The sequence below is a fragment of the Myiozetetes cayanensis genome, unplaced genomic scaffold, assembly GCF_022539395.1.
Source record: "Myiozetetes cayanensis isolate MyiCay16 unplaced genomic scaffold, myiCay2020 scf4, whole genome shotgun sequence".
NCBI classification, from domain to species: Eukaryota; Metazoa; Chordata; class Aves; order Passeriformes; family Tyrannidae; genus Myiozetetes; species Myiozetetes cayanensis.
Window position 1 is genome coordinate 54,494,553 of NW_026087631.1, and position 20,380 is coordinate 54,514,932.

The 20,380-nt window shown below is 34.4% G+C and overlaps 1 protein-coding gene across 2 annotated transcripts in view; it reads right to left on the minus strand.

The window, feature by feature from the left end:
• The window catches only part of RFX3 (regulatory factor X3), a 103,658-nt gene that overhangs the window by 16,811 nt on the left and 66,467 nt on the right, over nucleotides 1-20,380 (minus strand). The window contains exons 5-11 of one of the 2 annotated variants that reach the window (XM_050328513.1): nucleotides 12,345-12,419; nucleotides 8,269-8,450; nucleotides 7,596-7,715; nucleotides 4,067-4,188; nucleotides 2,720-2,832; nucleotides 1,926-2,041; nucleotides 1,170-1,324 (exon numbers count right to left, since the gene is read on the minus strand). In XM_050328513.1, coding sequence (XP_050184470.1) covers nucleotides 1,170-1,324; nucleotides 1,926-2,041; nucleotides 2,720-2,832; nucleotides 4,067-4,188; nucleotides 7,596-7,715; nucleotides 8,269-8,450; nucleotides 12,345-12,419 — 883 coding nt within the window. The remainder of the gene's footprint in view (nucleotides 1-1,169; nucleotides 1,325-1,925; nucleotides 2,042-2,719; nucleotides 2,833-4,066; nucleotides 4,189-7,595; nucleotides 7,716-8,268; nucleotides 8,451-12,344; nucleotides 12,420-20,380) is intronic. The other variant, XM_050328514.1, reaches the window with a different exon arrangement.

The window sequence follows — 20,380 nt, forward strand, 5'->3', positions numbered from 1 at the left end:
TTCTTAAAAAAAAGGTAAAACTAGCTTTGAAAAAGGCAAACTTTTGGATTTTATACATTTCAAGTTTAAAAAAAAATTTGCATTGTACATAATTTGCTAAAACCTAAATTCCACAGACAAAAAAGGACTCAATAAAACTTTTTGTCAGAGAGTACCTGCAAATTGTCTTATGGAGTGTGTATACTGCTGGAGTCACTATAGCAGAAGAGGTGTTCAGAGCATGACAAAATAACTTTGTTAGTTGCAGTACTACTTAAGGTCCTAATTTTTAAAAAAATATTAATCCAACTTTATAAAGTGAATACTGTTTTTTCATGGAAAGGAAAGAATATGTAGGAGTTATGAGGTTTATAGTGAGTTGTTAAAATGATTTTGTTACAATATCTAGGAGAGCATATGGGAGATAATAAATACTTTAAGGAATTTAACTTAACACAAATTTTTTTTCTACCAAAAATAGCCATAAAAATACATTGCTGGAGCAATGATGGATTCCAGTAAAATTAAATTTGTAAAGAAAGCTGTACTTCTGGTAATGGTAGAATGACTGGACAAAAACTGACTCTTTCATGCAGGATGTGTCAGAGAAAGAACAGTAGGTGAGAATAACAAATTGGATTAAAAATTTATGAGCTAATTTTCATTGCCTTAACAGACATTAGAACTGATTTCAGCAGTCCTGATAAGGACCAAAAGACTAATTGTCCAAACATGGAATCACAATACCCACATTTTTTTCCCAGACCAATTGAAGTTTAATATGTGATGCTTAAACTGAAAACTACTGAATGTAGTGGAATGACTGACTGACATTAGTGCACATTGTCTCAGGGCCATAGGACTTCTATCAGGTAGCCTAGAGCCAAGGTAAAAGGAACATATTTTTACCTGAAGATATAACACACAGAGAAAGAAGGACCTTTAATACAAAATTATATCTTGAAAACTAGTTCTTCCAACTGCACTAAAATCCTCATGTACATTTCAAATACAAAGCATATGTCAATTCTCAGCATAATTTCTTACACAACAAAATTAAGGACTGACACACAGTACTTTTGTAACTTCCAAACTTACTCCTTAAGTTGCCTTGTGAGGCATAAGAACACCTCCACCATATACATGCTTGCAGAAGAATCCTTGCAAAATGTTTTAGGTGTTCAACTTACTAGGAATAGGTCTAAGGACGTCAGGAATGAGAATCTCCACCAAAGCCTGGTACATCACATGGTCACAGTTACACATCCATTTCAGAATAGACTCATTCTTGCACAGAGTAATCAGCTTTGCTTTTGGAAGTCGACTTTCTATTTCACTCAGATTGCTGGTGTTAAAAAAAATGAATAAATGATAACGCATATATATGGCACCTCGGGACATGGTTCAGTGGTTAACACGGCAGTGCTAGTTAACAGTTGAATTAGAAGATCTTAGAGGTCCTTTCTGACCTTAAAGTTTCTATGATTCCATGACTTACAGTAAGTAAAAATCTGAAATGGGTGTTAAAATGTATTTTTTCCTGAAGATGTCACAGATTTCTCAGCTACACCCAGTATAACTTCTTTAGACGTTATGTCACATGGAAACGGATTTAAGAAATGCTCCACAGTTCTCCTGCAGCTCGTAAATTGTGCAGACATATGGATGATCCTTTTGGCTTAAAAGAAGTGGATTGAATACTGGGAAGAGACACCTTTACTGTAGTTCTCCATGCAAAAAACCCAATGGATAGCACAACTGTTCTGATACTGACCTTTGGCATACACCCCAGCTATACAAAAATGCCACACACCATAAATTTAACTTGGAAGATTATCATAGGAGGAAAAATTATTACTACTCAAGTAAAACTAATTAGGTTTTTTTCCCCACACTTGTATTATATTATCATGAGACACATTAAACAAAGAAAACCATTTACTGACCTTGGTTCAGTGACAGGAGTGCCATCAGGTGGAGCAGAGGGAGAATAGCGCCAGAAAGTTTGCCACAATTTTTCTATCAGGCTGAATTGAAGATTAACAACCACATCCAGTATTGCCTGAGAAAATAAAACATGAGATCATATTGTCTTGTACCTAGCTTCCCCCCCGACTTCTAACTCCAACTAGATCTATAGCTTTTTTCCTTCATCATGTAGTGGAGCAAAGAAAAACTGTACATTTCTCAAGTTAAATTATCCATCACTATAAACTGCTGCACACAGAGACCTGAGACTCCAGAAATTAGTATGGCCTATGTAAACATACCAGAGGAATTTTACCACAGAAAATATTTACTGTTACTGCAAAGAAGAAGGAAACCTCACACTTTATTCACTTCCATAATTCAATGCAGGTTTGAAAACACCTAAAAATAATTCTAAAAGACATACTGTTCAGTATCAAATGTGGCTTAAATTTCTTGATGTTTCTCCACATGAGAAAAAGTTACTGCTTTTAGTGTTAAAAAAAAAAAATTATAATTCAACTTGATTTCCATTTCCTATTGACTAAATCAAAGATCTGCATGTACAACCTATAGTCTAGTTTCTCTAACGTTCTGAAAACATACAAACATAACATGTCAAAAGGACCCTCCAGAGAAACATTTTTGCCATCCTTTTCAATGAAATAAGTAAAATATCCTGGGGGAAAGTCACGTACCACTATCAAGGCTGCAATATTTGGCTTTATTGTCTTGTACTGGCTTTCAGAAAGAAATCGTTTATAGGAAATACCTCACAGTGCTCTCGATAAAGACTCTGTAGTGATTTGATGTCCTCAAAGGTAGTACCATCTGGCAGAGAAGAGATTTCAACTTCTCCAAACTCTGGCAGTACTCGAGATGCATCTGTTGTCATGACAACATAATGAAAGAGGGCTGTTGTGAACAGTGCCAGTTACAGTACAATTAAGAAAAAAACTCAAGGATTATACAAAGAAATAAATTCCGAAAGGTCACAATATTCAAAGAGGAAAGTCTTTCACACTTGTATGCTAAAATCATAAATAAATTCAGTCAGTATTTTTTAATAAAAAAGAAACACAAAATTATTCTTGAAGACATTGAAAACATGTAATGTACATACTACACCTATATAGAGAAGCTAACATGCACTTTTTCAAACTATTACAGGATGAAGAAAAATATCTAAGCCAGTGTGTGAAAGATTAATCACTGAATTATTTTTTTATTGTTCAGCTGAAGAGTTTCTATGTAGCCAGGTGTCATGGGGCTTAATAGGCTCAATATACATTTTTACTTGACATTTACTAGACTTTCAAGTAGAGCCAATGTGTGCTTTTACTGTTTGTCACAAACGTTTCCGAGAGACAAGCTGATAAGATAAAAATGCTGGGCTGAAAGGTACCCAGAAAGGAAGATTCAAAACACTTTATTGCTACCCTTATGTTCCAAATGGTTTTAGTAAAAGCTTAATTGGGCCAAAGGATTTCGTCCCTGAAAATCCCAGCCAAGTAAGACTACACCTTCTCTAATAACACAGCCAAGGAGACTTTTTACCTAAACAATTAACTAAATTACAATTTGTTTCCATTACTAAAATACATGCTTAGCTGGATCAAAGAATGTTCCATTTGGATATTTTTAAACATGACTTTGGGGTTCCAGTTGAAACTATTTGTCTCTTTCCACTTACAACACTAGAACACACTACCAAAGCAGCCCACAGGATGGCTAACCTGCAACAGTAATGCAGTGCCATCCCTCTACCCCACCTTTTATAAAATAAAATGCACAGTAATGCACATGCAGGAAACAACTTTCACAGCAGGAATTTCAATATGCACATTTAACATAACTTTGAAAAGCAACTGCATTTATGTAATAATAAATATATCTCACAAATACAGAATTTGCATGTCTTTCCTTTTATGATTACATGATGCATATTATATATTACATAAAGCTCATGTGTAATTTAAGTGCCTTTTTGCTCACTTGTAAGGATTTTAAAGAGGGTATGATAATCTTGGAAGCAACTACTGTACTTGTGTGAGTTGATATTCACAGTGATAATGAAGCCCACCTTATTTACATAGTAGTATAGAACCTGCTTTCATACCTAGAAACTGTTGATGATGTTGACTTTGGGCAATTACAGTTTGTTCAACAGATGTGCCTGTCTGTTGACCACTTCCTGTGAAGCCATCTGCAACTCCATCCACTTTCTGCATTGGCTTATACCTACAAAAATATCAAGTACAAAATTATCCTTTCTATTTACTTCTTCATAAATGGATCATAGAGAATGATTTCTCCATAGCAAAATCTTGAGGAAAAGCAACAAAAGAATTTAGAGATTTTTATTTATTTTTTCAATAACAGAAGAAACAACCACAAAGGGAAGCTATAATATTAACAATGCATTACAGAATTCATAAAGGTGATATGAAAGCACCACTAGCAATTTCTGATGGAATTTAGCTTACTAACAGCATACCATAAAACCAGAAAATTTACACCAAAAGGAATCAAATCCTTCCCTTTCCAAATAGTTTGGTTTCCCAGTAATTTTGTAATTAAAAAATAATGTTTCATTACCTTAAGAAGAAATGACACTACTGTCTGAGGATAACAAAAGACTTCAAATCGAACAAGAGGACTTTAGGACATTGAAGTTACACAAGTAGAAAAGGTGCAAGTAAAAAATTAGGAAAAGGAATGAAGAAAAATGATCTGCAGCATACACTCAGTTTACAGCCTTTGCCAAAAAGGACTAGAAGTGTCAATCCAGTAAGATGTGTCTGATAGAGATGGTGGAATTGGTGTAACTATACAGAAAAAAATACACTGACTTCAATTTGCCACCAATTTAAAAGACAAAGAACCACTAGAAATATTAATAAAGCTGACCAAAGAGCAACGTTACCATAATCATGCAAATTACAATATCCAGTCCTTTAGTATGAATGGGTGTGTGCTTGTGCATGTACATGTGTGCACATGCAAAACATGGGTTAAAGGAGAAGTATGCACTAATTGCTACACAGTGCCATATGTGTAATTTCATTCAAATATAATCAAGGAACATACTGACGTAGAGTTAAGAAAATGCAACCAAACATACCTAGGTAAGGAAAACAAGGGAAGTATGTAAGCAAATAAAAATATCCACTCCTGACAGTTACATAATGAAATCTCAAAATCACTTTGTCATTGTGAATTAAGAAGAAAAGAGATGTGACAATGTTTAGATAACTGGCGTAATTTTTCCAGAAACAATTCTAGTTAGATCACTGTGGTATATGTCTTGGTACAATACATGTAATTTTGAATGTGAATGAATGAAATCTCTGAATGAGATTAAGTATCTTAAAATTAGTTTCGTTGGAGATTTTGTAAATATCTATCATCTGTTCTTACTATATTATCCTGTGATGATTTTTGTAACAGAATTTTCCACATAATCATATTGTAAGATGCAGGGTGCTTCTCTCAGGCTCGTTTAGACAAAGTTGTCTATGTTTTAAATTTTTTGACTTTTCCTTTAGATTCTCATTTTCCTGCCCTCTTTTTTGCATTTTTCCACTTTAGTGTCTTCTCAAGTCGTGACTGCTCCTGCTCCTGTCCACGTGTGGGACTTGGTGTCTGGACAGTGGTCCAGCCTTCATCAACTGATAACCCGTGGAAAGGGTTATGCTTGTGTTTCTACAGATAATGGACCGCTGTGAGTTCCTGCTCAGTGTGGGTGTTGTGTTCTGTCCCAGGGAGACCAGCACTGACGACTCCTATGCAGAACAGCTCAAAAGCCTCAGCCCAAGGAACAGCAAGAACATCTGGGTGACCCTGATAAAAACACTGAACAAAACTACCTTCTGCGCCTCACTGAGGCAACCAGAACTGCCTCTTCATATGTGCCTTGTTGGAGCACCTGTAAATTTACAACTCTGATCCAGTGAAACTTGTTTCTAATGTTACATGATTATCTACTTTGTCAACAAAAGCTTGTAATGCTTCTGTGCTAAGCTGCATTGCAAACTTGCCACTGATGTAGATAGTGTAAGACTCTACACTGCAGAATCATGCTGCTATTGACTTCCTGCTGCTTGCCCACGGACGTGGTTGTCTACTTGGGGAGTTTCGGGATGGTTACCATCTTTGCTCAAAACGGGGATCTTGATTGTAGTGATGATTGTAGTTGTGTTTGTAATGTTGCCATGTTTGGTGTTGTGTTTGCAAAGTGCCCTGCAAAATACGACCCAGGCAATTTTCCTACCACAGATATAAAAAGGGGGAAATGTTAACAGAGGGTCTGTTAGCTCCCTGGAAGAGGAGATTGACTTGGGAAACTTTCAAGTGTGGCCTTGAAGATAAGTAAGTTTTACACAGAGGCTAACTGGGGAGTGAGGGTGGACTGGGAGTCTGTAGATTTGGTATGTGAGAACCACAGCCTTGTCCTTGGGCATCTCCAGGTGTCTCACAATTGCTGCCAAGTGTATCAGTAGCGATGAGTGGCCAACTAGGATGTTGTTGCTTGCTTGCTACTTGCTTGCTGCTTGCTTGCTGCTTTTTGAAAATGATATAAAAGGAGCTGGGATTTAACAAAGAAGAGGCCTTTTCTTATGTTGCCCTGAATCAGCCTTCTTGTGTGTTTTTTATTGGACCGTCACCACTTAACGGCGACAGTGAGACATTTCACGCTCCCATATGATCTCAGCAAAAGATAGTTAAGATCATATACCTTAGTATGAATTTGCATTCAGTGCTGTAACTACCTCTGGAAATGACAGTAAAATAATTTCAGATAAAAGCGATCTCTGTGTTTGAAGTTAAAGTTTGATGTTGTGTTTTCCATATCTCAGTTGTGTCCAAGGCCACAAAATATGTTTGGTACACTGTGCCAAACTGTTCATTCAATTGGATTTTGGGGGGGTAATAGCTCTAAAGGTGTCTTGCTTGATATGCCACTCTTCTACCTATGAGTTTCATGAAATTATGCATCTTACACATTTTACTTTAGGGTAACATGGGAGGCTAGTGACATAAGTCAAATAAAAATTAATTTCAAATAAATTTACTAATTTCAATTTTCCCCCCTAAAATTTTATGTTCAACATAGTTTCTAATATACATATTTACACATTCTTTCACCACCAGTACAGCCCTGTGCCACTGCTTTCAAATACTTCTGTGTTTCACAGGCTCCTCAGGAACAACAGATACTAAGGGAAAATACTTAAATCAACTTATAAGCAGACCTTTATGGTCACATTAATTCTTCACAGGAAGAGGAAAGAAATACCAAATGATGTAACAATGAAAACAAACAGAAATATTTGAAATTCAAGCTCTTACTGCTTTTCCTCAGCTTGTGCGACGAGAACTCAAGATAGTTGAGTTTGTTAATATTATAGGTCACTTTATTATTATTTCCTTTTTGCAAACAGATGACAACTTCTAGGTAAATATTCTTTTACATCGACTGGTACCTAAGTTTACTGACATCAACTTGACACCCAGCAAAGTTTTATTTTCACAGCAGAGAAGCTGAACAAAAGTTGCATCAGAATTTCAACTTTTCCATGTAAGGAAAAGTAAGATTGTATGAACTAGAAACATTAGTAAGTAGTTATGCTCATTTCACACTTTACCTCTGTTTCTGCTGCATGGGCTGTTGTCTCATTGCCATATATTGCATGTCCTCTTGTAGCCGATTAAGAGGAGAGTCTGGCTTGACACGAATCCCATAGTAATGATACTTGGAGTTTCCCCTTTATGAAAGAGCAAGAATTGAAAGAACAGTAACACTAGTTTTATGGATTTAAATCACATTACTTTACAATTTACACTGACTGGAAAATAATACAAATCAGGTCTGACTCTCCTGTAATACCTATTTTACAGGCATGTCGTTTTACCACCTTTGGGAAATCAATTCACTTTCTCAAACAAATATTATCAGCATTTTAACTTTTCTTACTCCTTTTGAGTAAGAAATATAAAATGCAAATAAAAACAACTTATCTGGTTATGAACAGACAGTATTCTTAGTGATTTCTAAATAGCAAACTATGTTTTATTCGTGATGTTAAAAATCTGCAGTGCAGTTATCAAAAAGTAAACACATAAACTGTCAAAACCAAAGGAAATAAACTATAAAGCATCTTGAAAATGTATACAACTGTTTAACATTAAAAAATAGAACTGACAGAAAAACACTGTAATATTTAAATGCAGGTTTTGTTTATTCTTTTCCCTAGCAGGGAAGTTTCTTACTCATTACATGTATTTTCTATTATAATTCCAGATTTCAGTAACACAAACCTAGTTCCAAGTCTTCTGGTCCGCAGTCCCATGAAGATTGACCGTATGAGTTTTCCAAAGGAGGCAGCATTGACTGGATCCAATTTGTGTTCCTGACAATGCCGTAAGTAATGGTTGTAAAGGGTACTTCTTGGAAGGCTCACTCCTTCTGCAGTTTCATAGTTGTCTAAAAGCCACTGAAGCTATATCACATACAAAACAGAAAAGATATTTATTATTATATACTTCATTAAAAATACTGTAGCCGTGCAATATTAACTTCTGACAGTCCTGGAACCACTCTTCAGGTCTACTGAACAATTACTTCCTTCTTCAGAGAATCCTTAAAGGTTAGTTATACCATAGTGCTTTAGGATCTTCAGATTACTAGGAAGCAGTAGAACTCATTGCACTTGTGACCTCAGCTAAGCACCCATTTCCTAAAAGATTTTTGATTCAGTACCAATACTTGATAAAGGTATCTATGCTTTGGAGACAAACTGTGAGTACCACAAAGAAATAAAGTAATCATGAATGTAATTCACATAAATTGCAGAAAAGAAACTCCTTGGACTAACAATAGGTAATTAATGTATTTGTAAACCTGGAATACTGTACTGTTTCTCTTTGCCCATTAGTAAAAAAACGTAAGAAAAAGGCTACTGCATTTAAGTCAAAGAGCAACCTAGGTAACATTGAAAATAACTGGTACATCTATAAATCATTGAGGGTACCAAACCTTTCAGCTATAGCCTGCTTGCCTTTGACTGCCAGGAGGAACTGAATGAGTTTCTTGGAAAAATAATCTTTTCATGTAATTGTGGTAGGTAATTAGATACATGCAAGGAGATACTTCATGTAATATCACTGGATGTTTTACAAAGAGCACACTCATAAAACACCTCTAGCTGTTGCTAATATACAAAAAAAGTAAAAATGACAATTTAACACTCCTAGATTTAATATTATAGGAAAATGACAAAATAAATCAAAACCAATAAATTTTGAGAATGCACTTAAAGTCCACTGTCTGATAAGCTAATATTTTCCTTATCTTTCCCAGTACTTGTCATGATTTTAGATCCCTGAAATTTTCTAAGCTCTAGAAAAATACAGAAGTAAGATGCAAATGCTTTGAAAATGTAAAACTTTTAGCTCAGTTTGCAGGTAGTTTTGCATTTCAAATAAACAAAATTAAAAAGTACAGTTAATCATCAGTTATCATATAATTATTTTATATTTTAACATTCAAAAGTGCTTCCAAACTGAGCATCTGTCCTTTTGAAACAAAGCGGAAGAAAAAATGTAATTGACTTTTATCTGTATTAAACTTATCTCACTAATGACCCAACGTAAGCCTGTCTGGGCTTAGAAACAAAGGTAATTATATCTTTCAGTCTATCCATACTTAAAATCTGCTATTGCATCTATATTTCATTAATACATTTATATAACATTTTTCATATATTATTACATTTAGAATTTAATCAGAACAGATATGGGATGTGAAGTGTTTCTGTTTTCCCTAAAGGGAAAAACTCTGTCAGTCCCAAAAGACTGACTAACAAAAAAATAACTATTTTGCAATTAAGTTCTGTATGTACCATTAAAGACATTTTCACCAGATGGTTTCCAACCTATTATTAATCACTTCAAGTGCACTTCATCAATTATATGAATTTCTAACAGATGTTATTTCAAACATAACTTGCATTATTCAACACACAAAAAAACCAAATCAAAAGTTAAGTGCAATATAAGAACTTTTGCTTAGTAGCAAGGGCCTGAAATTATTACTTGATGGATTACCTGGAAAAAAATTGCAGTTAATTCATGCTTTTAAAAGAAAATTATCTTCAACCATTATTGTAAACAATTTTTTAAAGAACCCAAACATTTTTCTACCAAATTAAAATATAATTCTCAAATAGTTCAGGTATGAATCCTGGCTTTTAAATTTACTAAATAAACTGACTATGCTGTAGAAGTAGGATGGGGAAAGGTATGAAATATTTACAGAGCCAGAACTGTTAAATTGAGTGCAACTTCAATTGGGCTGCAATGTTTATAAAACATTCAACTATCAATTAATTAAGTCAGTCAATCTCACACAGAAATAAATCAAGAAAAAAAAGAAAACAGGAGAAATTACAAACTCCTTAAAGTGAGCACTCATGTATTTAGGAAAAAAATCCTATAAAACTTCATTGTGGTATCATAGGAAGAGTGAAATTTCAATCCCAAAAGTAGAATTTCCCCACAAATTATCATCAGCAGAGTGCAAATTAATTTAACACAAAATGTAGGATTCTATTTTAAAATCTATTATGACAATTATTTTAATAAATGCCAACCAAACTATTAGAAGTCAAAATCAGGACAAGTTTAAAGAGACAAAGACTAAACCCACACTTAAATTTCCTCCATACTGTTCTTGAATTTAAAGACAATAAACATTGCTTTAAAAACACCCAAAACATCAAATATGCTTGATCTAAAACTAAAACTTCTTTCAAAATGACCAAAAACTAGGAAATACTTATTGCCACAAAAATATGCACAAGGATTTGTTTTTTGGTTTGGTTTGCTTTTTTTCTCCCCCACAGTGTCAAAGATACATCCCTATCGAATAACTTTGAAAAACCTTCACACTCAAGAAATATTATAAGTCTTTACAGCTGGATGCAAATCTCATTATTAGGAACACATTGTGAATAGTGCCTAGAACCAAAATTGAGTGAAACACAGTTTACTGAGGCACTGCAGCTTATCTTGTAATTTTTCATGGTTTTATATCAAGATTATGGACTTTGTAACAGGATTACACACAAGCTTATCAATAGTTCTAGTGTTCCAAGTCTTAACGCAGATTTTTAAAACTGTGACAAAAAACGGTATGATACCTTTAAAAATGACATTTAAACAATGATTTTGATATTATCTGTCCATTACTGTTATTATTTAAATAATAATTTTGACACTGCCTAATCTTCAAAACAATTATTTTGTAAACACACAAGGTGAAATCTAAAAGTATATACTCTGTATATGGTGTTCCAGTTTTAGGTTTTCTAGAGAAATAAAAAATTTGCCTATATTTTCCACAAAACATTTCTAGTTTTGACTTTGACATAACCAGACCCCTACAGGAAAAAAAAAAAGCCCCCAATCCTGCTGAAACATAAGTTTTTAATTTGATTTCTGAGGGACAATCTCTACCATGTATATTAAGACTGCAAACTAAATTTAAATTTCTTCTGTAAAACAACAAAGGAATTTGAATTTACATAGTAAGTAAAGCTGAGAAGGAAAAAAGTAGTAAGATGAATATAAACCAGTCAACATGGCAAAAAATGCAAAATGCAAACCCACAAATATCAATAGAAAAAAACATTTTAGGAAAGACTAAAAACCTAAAAATTAATTTTATTATTTATATAATAAGTTTAAAATTGACTTTGGGCCTTTTTCCTTTATTTTAACATTACACATCACTATAAAGTTACTCATCACTATATTTGGAGATCATGCTTTTTCCCAAATATCTTTTAGCTTTGTTTATGGTAATTCTTAACTGTAAGACTTGCAAGAGTAAGAATAATGAAACAGGCAGCTGAACAAGCCATTTCTGTGTGCTTCAAATTAAGGCGATGTTTTCAATTTTTACCAGGTCATAATAAGGTATTATTTAGGTTTGCTGTTTGATGTTTCTCTTCCTCTTCATGTGCCCCAAAAGTAGTATAGCATACACAGATCTTACTTTGTAGACAACTTTATTTAAAATGGCAAAAGCCAGCTACTTTAGAATTAATTGAACCTTAGCTTGACAGTTACACTACAACCTGCAGAACAGTCAAATGTGTTAACTTGTCTTAACACAGGTGTAGAGCATAGGAAACAGGTAACACTCTGCTATATACCATAAAGACATTTAATCTGACAAAATAAAGCCATGGGAGGTGTAGTAGAAGATTACAAGCAACTAAGATGGGAAGATTAAGAGCAAAAAGTAGTAATAAAATAAAACAAACATTTAGAGGCAGGCTAAGCATGCAGAACAAGCAAGAGAGAGTGTATGTGAAGAAGAGACAACTTACATGGCTGTTGAGAAGAGAGCTTCTGTGAGTGGACAGACCATCAGACTTTTGCAGTGTCTCAATCGCCATTTCAATCTGATAATAGATGTCATTAAAAAAAGGACTCAAGACGGGATAGTAAAAAAGCCTGATCAGAGAAGTTTTGACAGACTGCTAACAGATCATTAGAAATGCCTGCTTTATTCCTGGTTAGGGCATATATTCTACTTAAAGGCCTTATTCCAGAGTCCCAGTGAAGACAAACCTCCTTGAGGTCAGAAAGCCATTTTGCTTGCATATATACTGCAGGATCACAGCCTCAAAGTCCATTTTACCTTCCAAGCTACTCAGAATGAGCTCAAAGGAGTAGAATTATTGGTGAGCTGCATTGAAATAAAAATAAGCCTGATTGAACAAAAATATCATTAATAAAGTAAAAAAAAAAAAAAAAAAAATCCCTGAACGGTTTTAAGAAAGGCCTCTATATGCGTTCCTTTCAATTAGATCAGGAAGAGACATGCAGAGTTTGCAATAGGAATTGAATTAGAAACAGAACTTTAACTCTCTGAAATCACAGAATCAAATCCCAAACCAAAGTAATTCAATAGGTTTTACACCATTAACTTCACTGGGACAGGACATCAACCCTTACTGCTGCCAGCACCCTCTGAATATTCCCAGCTGTCAAAGTAAATGGAAAGTCAGAAGTTAAACAGACTGCAGGATCCAGCCCTTGGAAAAGCAGATTTGTTTACAATAATTTTGCTTTTTAAAAGGAAAAGAAAACACAGTACAACTAAAATACAAAATAGAATTTCTTCAAATGCAAATGTACAAATATTCTCACACCCATTTTCTTTCTCTACTTTTTTAGTAACGATATTTTGATTTTTATCAGTTTTGTAACAACATTAAAGAAAAAAAAAGAACCTAAGTGTAATTTAACTGGGGCTAGAAGAGCAAAAACAACAACAAAAATGACAGAGACAATGGGATGCACAGTAAGAAAAGGCATACAATTAATTAGCTACATTAAATGGCCAAAGTGAAAGCAATGGAAACCACCATTATACTTTTTAAAAACAATTATAATTCTCAGTGTAGACATTTTTAATGAGCCCTTTCTATTCTCCTTCAAATTTCACAGTACTATCCATAATTTTAGTGACATCATTTATCCATATTGGCTGAACTCTCTGTATAGCAGGAAGTGAACTGAAAAATACTAAAACTGGTATTTGAATTTACCATACATACAAAATCAGCTTCTTTTTTTACGGGCAATTGACAAGTATTTTATCGTAATAATGCGAGGAGTCTTTTAACTGTTTAATATTAGCTTTCCAGGTTTTTTTTTAAAAAGTACATTATTAAAAATACGCAGTTATTATGAAGAAAACATACTCTTACTTGGCAATAATGTTTTTTCTTTAAATGAGTCTGACTTCTTCGCTGACTTGCTTCAGTAGAAACTACTATGAGGTCAAAATATTCAATCACACAGAAAAGATCAAATTTTAAAGGCATGCCACATGATAAAAACTGTAAGCTGAAAAGATGATCATAGTGAGGTCAACTTGCTATATGCTGTAGTCAGAGAACTTCCCTTTCTAACATAATGCTAAAATCCAACAATGAAGACCAAAGACTTTCAAATTCTAAATCTGAATGTTAGGTTACTTGTTCCACAATTCTCAGTCCATAGCAATACTGTACACTGAGGTTACACAGCCTGCTGCTCATTCCCACTACTACACAATTCTCATTTTGTTGCTGCAACTTCTGGTCTTGTTTGTTCAGAGAACCAGTCTGTTAAAAAGAAGTAACTGCACTTAAAAAGAAAAGTGGCATTACAGATGACACTCATTCCTCACTGCCACATTGATTCCATGCGTTTTGGTGCTAACCTTCCATCTTTTTGGTGGGATTTTTTGTCATTTGACAAATTTTTGTTGATGGAATTTCTTTTAGTAGATTTCACCAGTATGGTCATTGAAGACAATGAATCTCTGTTTACTTTTACTGTATAACATAAGCCAAGCAGAATTGTTACCACTAAAACATGTCAATTACTTTAATACATGTGATCTATATTTAAAATGAGTCTTCATCATATTCTAGTAGGACAAGCTTAAAAAGAAATTTTTCTCACTACCAATTTTTTTTTTCACTATTTTTAGTCTAAATTTTGATAAAATGAACTTTCACCTTTATCTGACAGATATGTATCTCTTTAATGACAGAAACCTTCTTCCTAGGTAGTTTATATAATCGCTTCTTAAGTATTTTTGAGCATATAATATGATTCATTTGAAGACAGATTCTCTAGACACAAAATCATTCATTTGTCCTTTCTGAAAACTTGCAGTTACCTCTTGGTTTACTTTATTGGTGCCTTGTAGGGCTCAATTCTAGGGCCAGTTCTGTTTATACTTTTATGAATGATCTGAATCAGTAAATTTGCTGACGAGACCAAACTGTGAGGTGCTGTTGACTCTCTTGCTGGACAAGAGTCCCTGTAGAGTGGGACTCTGGATAGAGTGGAGCACTGTGCAATCACCAATGACATGAAAGTTACAAGTCAGAATGCTGGATTCTGCACCTGGGATAGAGGAAGGCCAGACACAAGTCTAAACTGGGAGAGGGGTGGCTGCAGAGCAGCCTTGTAGAGGGGGCTTTGGGGTGCTGATCAGCAGCAAGCCCTGCAGCAGCAGCAGCGTGTCCTGGCAGCAGCAGATAGTCTGCAGGTACCTAAGGCATGCATACTGACTATTTAATACAGCACGTTCTCTAGATATTACAAAAGAACATATCGAGTCAACCTAGAGAGAAAAAGCACACCTAAGAGTCATAGACTAGAAAAATAAAAAATTCTTAGAGTTAAGTCAGATTACCTTCTCCTACCCAAATTTTCAAATGAAACACTGCCACCCAGGTCCCAAGGGACCATGTCTGAAGGGACCTGGACATGGCTGAGGTCAGCTGATGCAAACCTCATGAAGTTCAACAAAGCACAGGTCCTACACCTGGATTGTGGCAGTCTCAGGCCACACTTACAGGTTGGGCAGAGAAGTGACTGAGAGCAGCCCTGTGGAGAAAGACTTGGGAGTGATAGTTGACAAAAAACCTCAACATGAATCGTCCATTGCATTCACAGCCCAGAAAGCCAAAGAAATCCTGGGCTGCATCAAAAGGAGCGTGGCCAACAGCTCAAAGGAGGTGATTCTGCCCCTCTACTCTGCTCTTGTGAAACCCCACATGGAGTGCTGTGTCCAGGTCTGTGGCCCCCAACATAAGAAGGGCATAGCATTGTTGAAGGAGGACCATAAAGTTGATAAGAGGACTAGAACACCTCCCCTGTGAAGACAGGCCAAGAAAGCTGGGGCTGTTCAGCCTGGAGAAGAGAAGGTTGCATGGAGACCTCATAGCAACCTTCCAATGTCTGAAGAAGGTCTACAGGGAAGCTGGAGAGGGAGTCTTCATCAGGAACTGCAGTGATAGTTCAAAGAGTAAATGGGTAAAAATTGAAAAAGGGAAATTTAGGCTAGATTTTAACAAAAACTTCATTACTGTGAGGGAGGTGACACAGTGGAACAGGCTGCCCAGGGAGGTTGTGATTGCCCCAACCCTGGCAGTGTTCAAGGCCAGGTTAGATAAGGCCTTGAGCAATCTGATCTAGTCCAAGGTGTTCCTGCAAATGGCAGGGAGGGTTGGGACTAGATGACCATTAATGTCCTTTCCAACCCTTAAAATTCTATGATTCGGTGTTTACTTTCTTTGCTAAAAGTTCTCAAACAAAGGGTCAAACTGACCAATTTACTATTTCTCCCCAGGATCATCCAATTATTTGTATACCTCATTCCATTATACATATCTTCAAACATATTCTAAACTTTTTTACTTTGTGGTCATTTCCCTCATATTTGGAAAACAAAACAAAAAAAAATCACTTTTCAAGTTCATCGTGATGACTTTTAGAATATTTACATTCCACCTAACACTGAAAAACACATACAAACATATCAGAGTTACCCCAGAAAATCCAAACAGAGAAACTAAAAAGAAAGTTCAATTCAGATTCCCATTAAAAGCAAATCTGAAAACATTTATGGCATGACAGCCTTAGACAAAGGTAGAGTGACCATATTAGAACAAGTGCGTATTTAATAAGAAACAAAAAAACCCCTAGCCCTTTAGAAACATGATGCATCTATGCCATTGATAATCAGACTGTTGTGAGAACACCATGGTAAGTCTTCTGGCATCCAGCTTATTATGTATTTTTAAATAAAAAGAATTAGCAGAAATTCTTCTCACGGATTCAAAGATACTTATTTTTATTATCTTCTAAATATCTTATTCAAAAATTGTGTTTCCTAAAATCTTTTTGATTTGGTAATTGACATTGGCATAAACTGAGTTTCCAACAACTTGTTTTGATACACAAATACTAGAATAACTATTAAACTGCCAAAAGTGGAAACAACCTGTAGTTGTTTGAGGGGTTTTACGCAGAAAACACATTAAAAGCCAATGAAGCCAGCCTGTATCAGAAAAGAAACAAGGAGTACAGGTGGATAAAGCCACAATGCAGTCATGGTAGGTGAGGCTGACCTTAGCAGGGTCATTCTCCCTTTCCTCCGCATTCCTTGTCTTGTGAAAAGGGCACAGTCTCAATGCAAGACTTTACAGTAGAGCAGCAAGGCACTCAATAGGACAGAGAAAGACATAAGTTATTTTGGTGACACTGCTACACTGAAACCTCTGGAAGAGAGAGGGAGAAGCCATGATGAAGATCCACAGCTCTGAAGGAGAAACCACAGCGGGAGGAAAAGCCTTGAACGCAGAGGTGCATAAAGGCCCGTGATCTAAGGGCTGTTTTTTTCCTACAAAAATGTCACTGTGCTCAGTTCAAGAAATCATAAGTAAATACCTTGCTTGAATAACATGTTAGACCAAATGACCCAATAATCTTTTAGTATAAAAATCTGTGCATCTTTTATTTGATAAGAAATGTTTTGTTTTATGCTAAGATGGATCCACTAAATGAAAATTGCCAGAAAAGTTCTTTCTACCAAGAAAGAGATTAGTAAATAAAATCTCATCTCAAACTTTTCTCCAAATGATAACCCCTCTGCCTTTAATGGAACATTTAAACATCTGTTATTTTTTCTTAAAATTATTACATTACTTCCACTAAAATTGTATTATCAGGATACGGTATTTCTGCTTGGCCGCCTTCTTGTTGTTGTTGTTCTCTCTCCAATAATTACAACACATTTTTGGCAGGTACCATTCTTCTTTTAAAGTTAACAGCAACTTTTGCACACTGTGCTTACTACCAGAACTAATTATTTGTGGTGATACATTACATCAATATTAATTTTACTTTTATTTTCATGCACATTTAGATTTGCACTGAAATATGATGAATTTCTGTAGCAGCATGACTGGAGACCTCCTGTAGTTGGTGATGACTGACGAATGACAACTGTAAATTGAAGAACAGTTGTAAAGCTCACTCGAAAACAAGACTAATAGATGGGAGCCTCTCACTGACTGACAAGCATAACAACACATTTATTACTAGAAACTGTATGAATGTTTTAACCTTGTGATATTATGAAATATGTTGATTAGATCACTCTGTTTCATCACAAGAACACTCAGATGTTTACATATGGGGAAAAAAATTGGAAGGTGATTTATATTTCATTATTAACGTGGAAATCCAATTTTCTGGAGAGTCTCTTAAATGTAGCTGCTCCTTCTTTAATGAGAGCTGCCAGTAAACCAGATGACTCTTTCATCCAGCTTTCAACATGCAAATTCATTTCAAATAGACATTCAGCTAGGATAAATCAGTTTGTGCTCGATGCAATCACAATCTAGTCGTGACCAATCCACATATATTCATATGAAAATGATCATTTTGGAAAGCTGTTTATCTACTGAGCATCTTACATAGAAGGTCTTGTGATCTAAATCCCTTTCTGTTTTAGTGAAAAAGTCCCTTCTGGCAGGTAGAGAAGTAGTTTATTAGGCTAGCAAAGAATATAATAGGAAGAAGCAATGGAATCAGTGGAAATAAAAAACAGAAAAAGATAGCAAATATTCTTCACATATGCTAACATAAACCACCACTGTAGATATGTTGGAATAGTTTTAATAGTGCACAAATCCTGGTATTTTAGCTATAAAAACAGTGCTACTGCCTGATATAGCTTAAACAGGACAGGTTTCTGTTGAAATGTTAAATGATAAAAATTAACATTAATTAAATACTACAACCAAAATATTAGCTCTTTATTAAACCTGAAGCAGAATTCAGAATTATATTAAACCACAATGAAAATAAAGTGAAAATAAACTTTAGGTAAAAAGTCTGAGTATCTTTTACTGAATTCTGCATAAACCAAACAGCATACCTGGTGAAAAGTAAATTAGATTTTGAATTTAATTTATATAAAAGACAGTTAATAAAATTGACTTGTTTTATACATTTGACTTTTAACCTGAAACTGTTTTGTTTCTTTCTTTCTTTTAACTTATCAGAAAGAGATAATATCAATTCTACAATTAATTTGCTTGTTACAGAATGTAATGGTTTGATCCATGAGGGTGATAAACAACAAAACAAATAAAGTTACCAGTTGAAAAGAGTAAACAGAACTAGTACCTATATAGCAAAATAAAGAGAACTTGTGATGACCATATGTACTAATAAATAAACTCTTATTAATTTCTATATCCTTTTTCTGCATATGAAGATTCTCCAAACTAATTCAAAATTTGGAAAAATTTTTGGCATATTATGCTATCAAATCAGTATGCATAAAGGTTATTTTGATGACTCCAGTAAATTCTCTATACAAGAACGAAAAGAGTTATGATGGTAAAGACCAAAGGAGGATCAAGTGAAACAAGCTCTTCCTATCTAAAGTGCAATCCAATTAAAATATTACATAGTTCTATTTTACATAGTTTAATTATGCCCTCTAGTAAAATTACAACAGACTTAGTGCTTTAAAGTAAGTTTCTACTGAACCTTTAGTGTTTCAATTAACTCTGGAATATTTCAGCTGAAACACACACACCGAACCTAAAATAATAAAATCTAAAATTACTTTATGTCCCAGTTCTTTAGCAAGAAATGTACTTCTAATATACTCTAATGTATCATACCTTCAGAACTATACTATAAAGAATAAATACCACCCTAAAAAATAGGAAACTATTTTAGTGTAAAAATGCAATTTAATAATTGCCATTTAATGAGAAGATTTTTCTCTATTCTTAAAAATGAGTTGATACAGCAGTACAGAACTAATCTTTAGCAACTAAAATAGGCTGTTTTATTGACACACTAAGCAAGAGAAAGATGTTGCTGAAGTCATGAACCTTAGATTTTGTTTAATGTTGGCAAATACTACTTTTATTTTGGTAAAAAAAATCAAAAAAGTTTTTAATCTGCAATATATAGCATGGAGTTTTGATATTCAAGTCATTCTAGGATTTCCAGTTTCTAAGTAAATCAACTACCCTTTATTTGTGTTTACTGAATACATTTAAGCCTCACTTGTTTCCACATTCAGTTAAGCATCTGAAATCTGAAAGAGGAATTATGCTTTTTTCAGAAACTCTGTTCCTCTACTAAAGTCATGCAAAATACAGGCAAATGTTAATATGCATTCTTTTTTGAAATTCAAAAATAAAATTCTTTGTTGCTAGCTGAAAGCTCCCCCTATGTTTTAGTGGGATATTATAGTACTCATGAATTAATTTTTACAGTTCTTGTTCTCAGAAAAGAATACTGCATAGTTTTTTTTATGAAATAATAATTTCTGCCATGGTACAAGAACTTTCTATTTGTCCATATCAATCACCTTAAGAAACAAAATCGAGAGAATTTATCGGATCATCTAAATTATCCAATGCTATTGGATTGGTTACTAAAAGCTAGGTCCCATAATTTCATTGTCTTTTTGAATACTGGTGAATCTATATTAATAATGATGCTTTATCTCCTCTCTATATTTTTCAAGTCTTGCTACCCT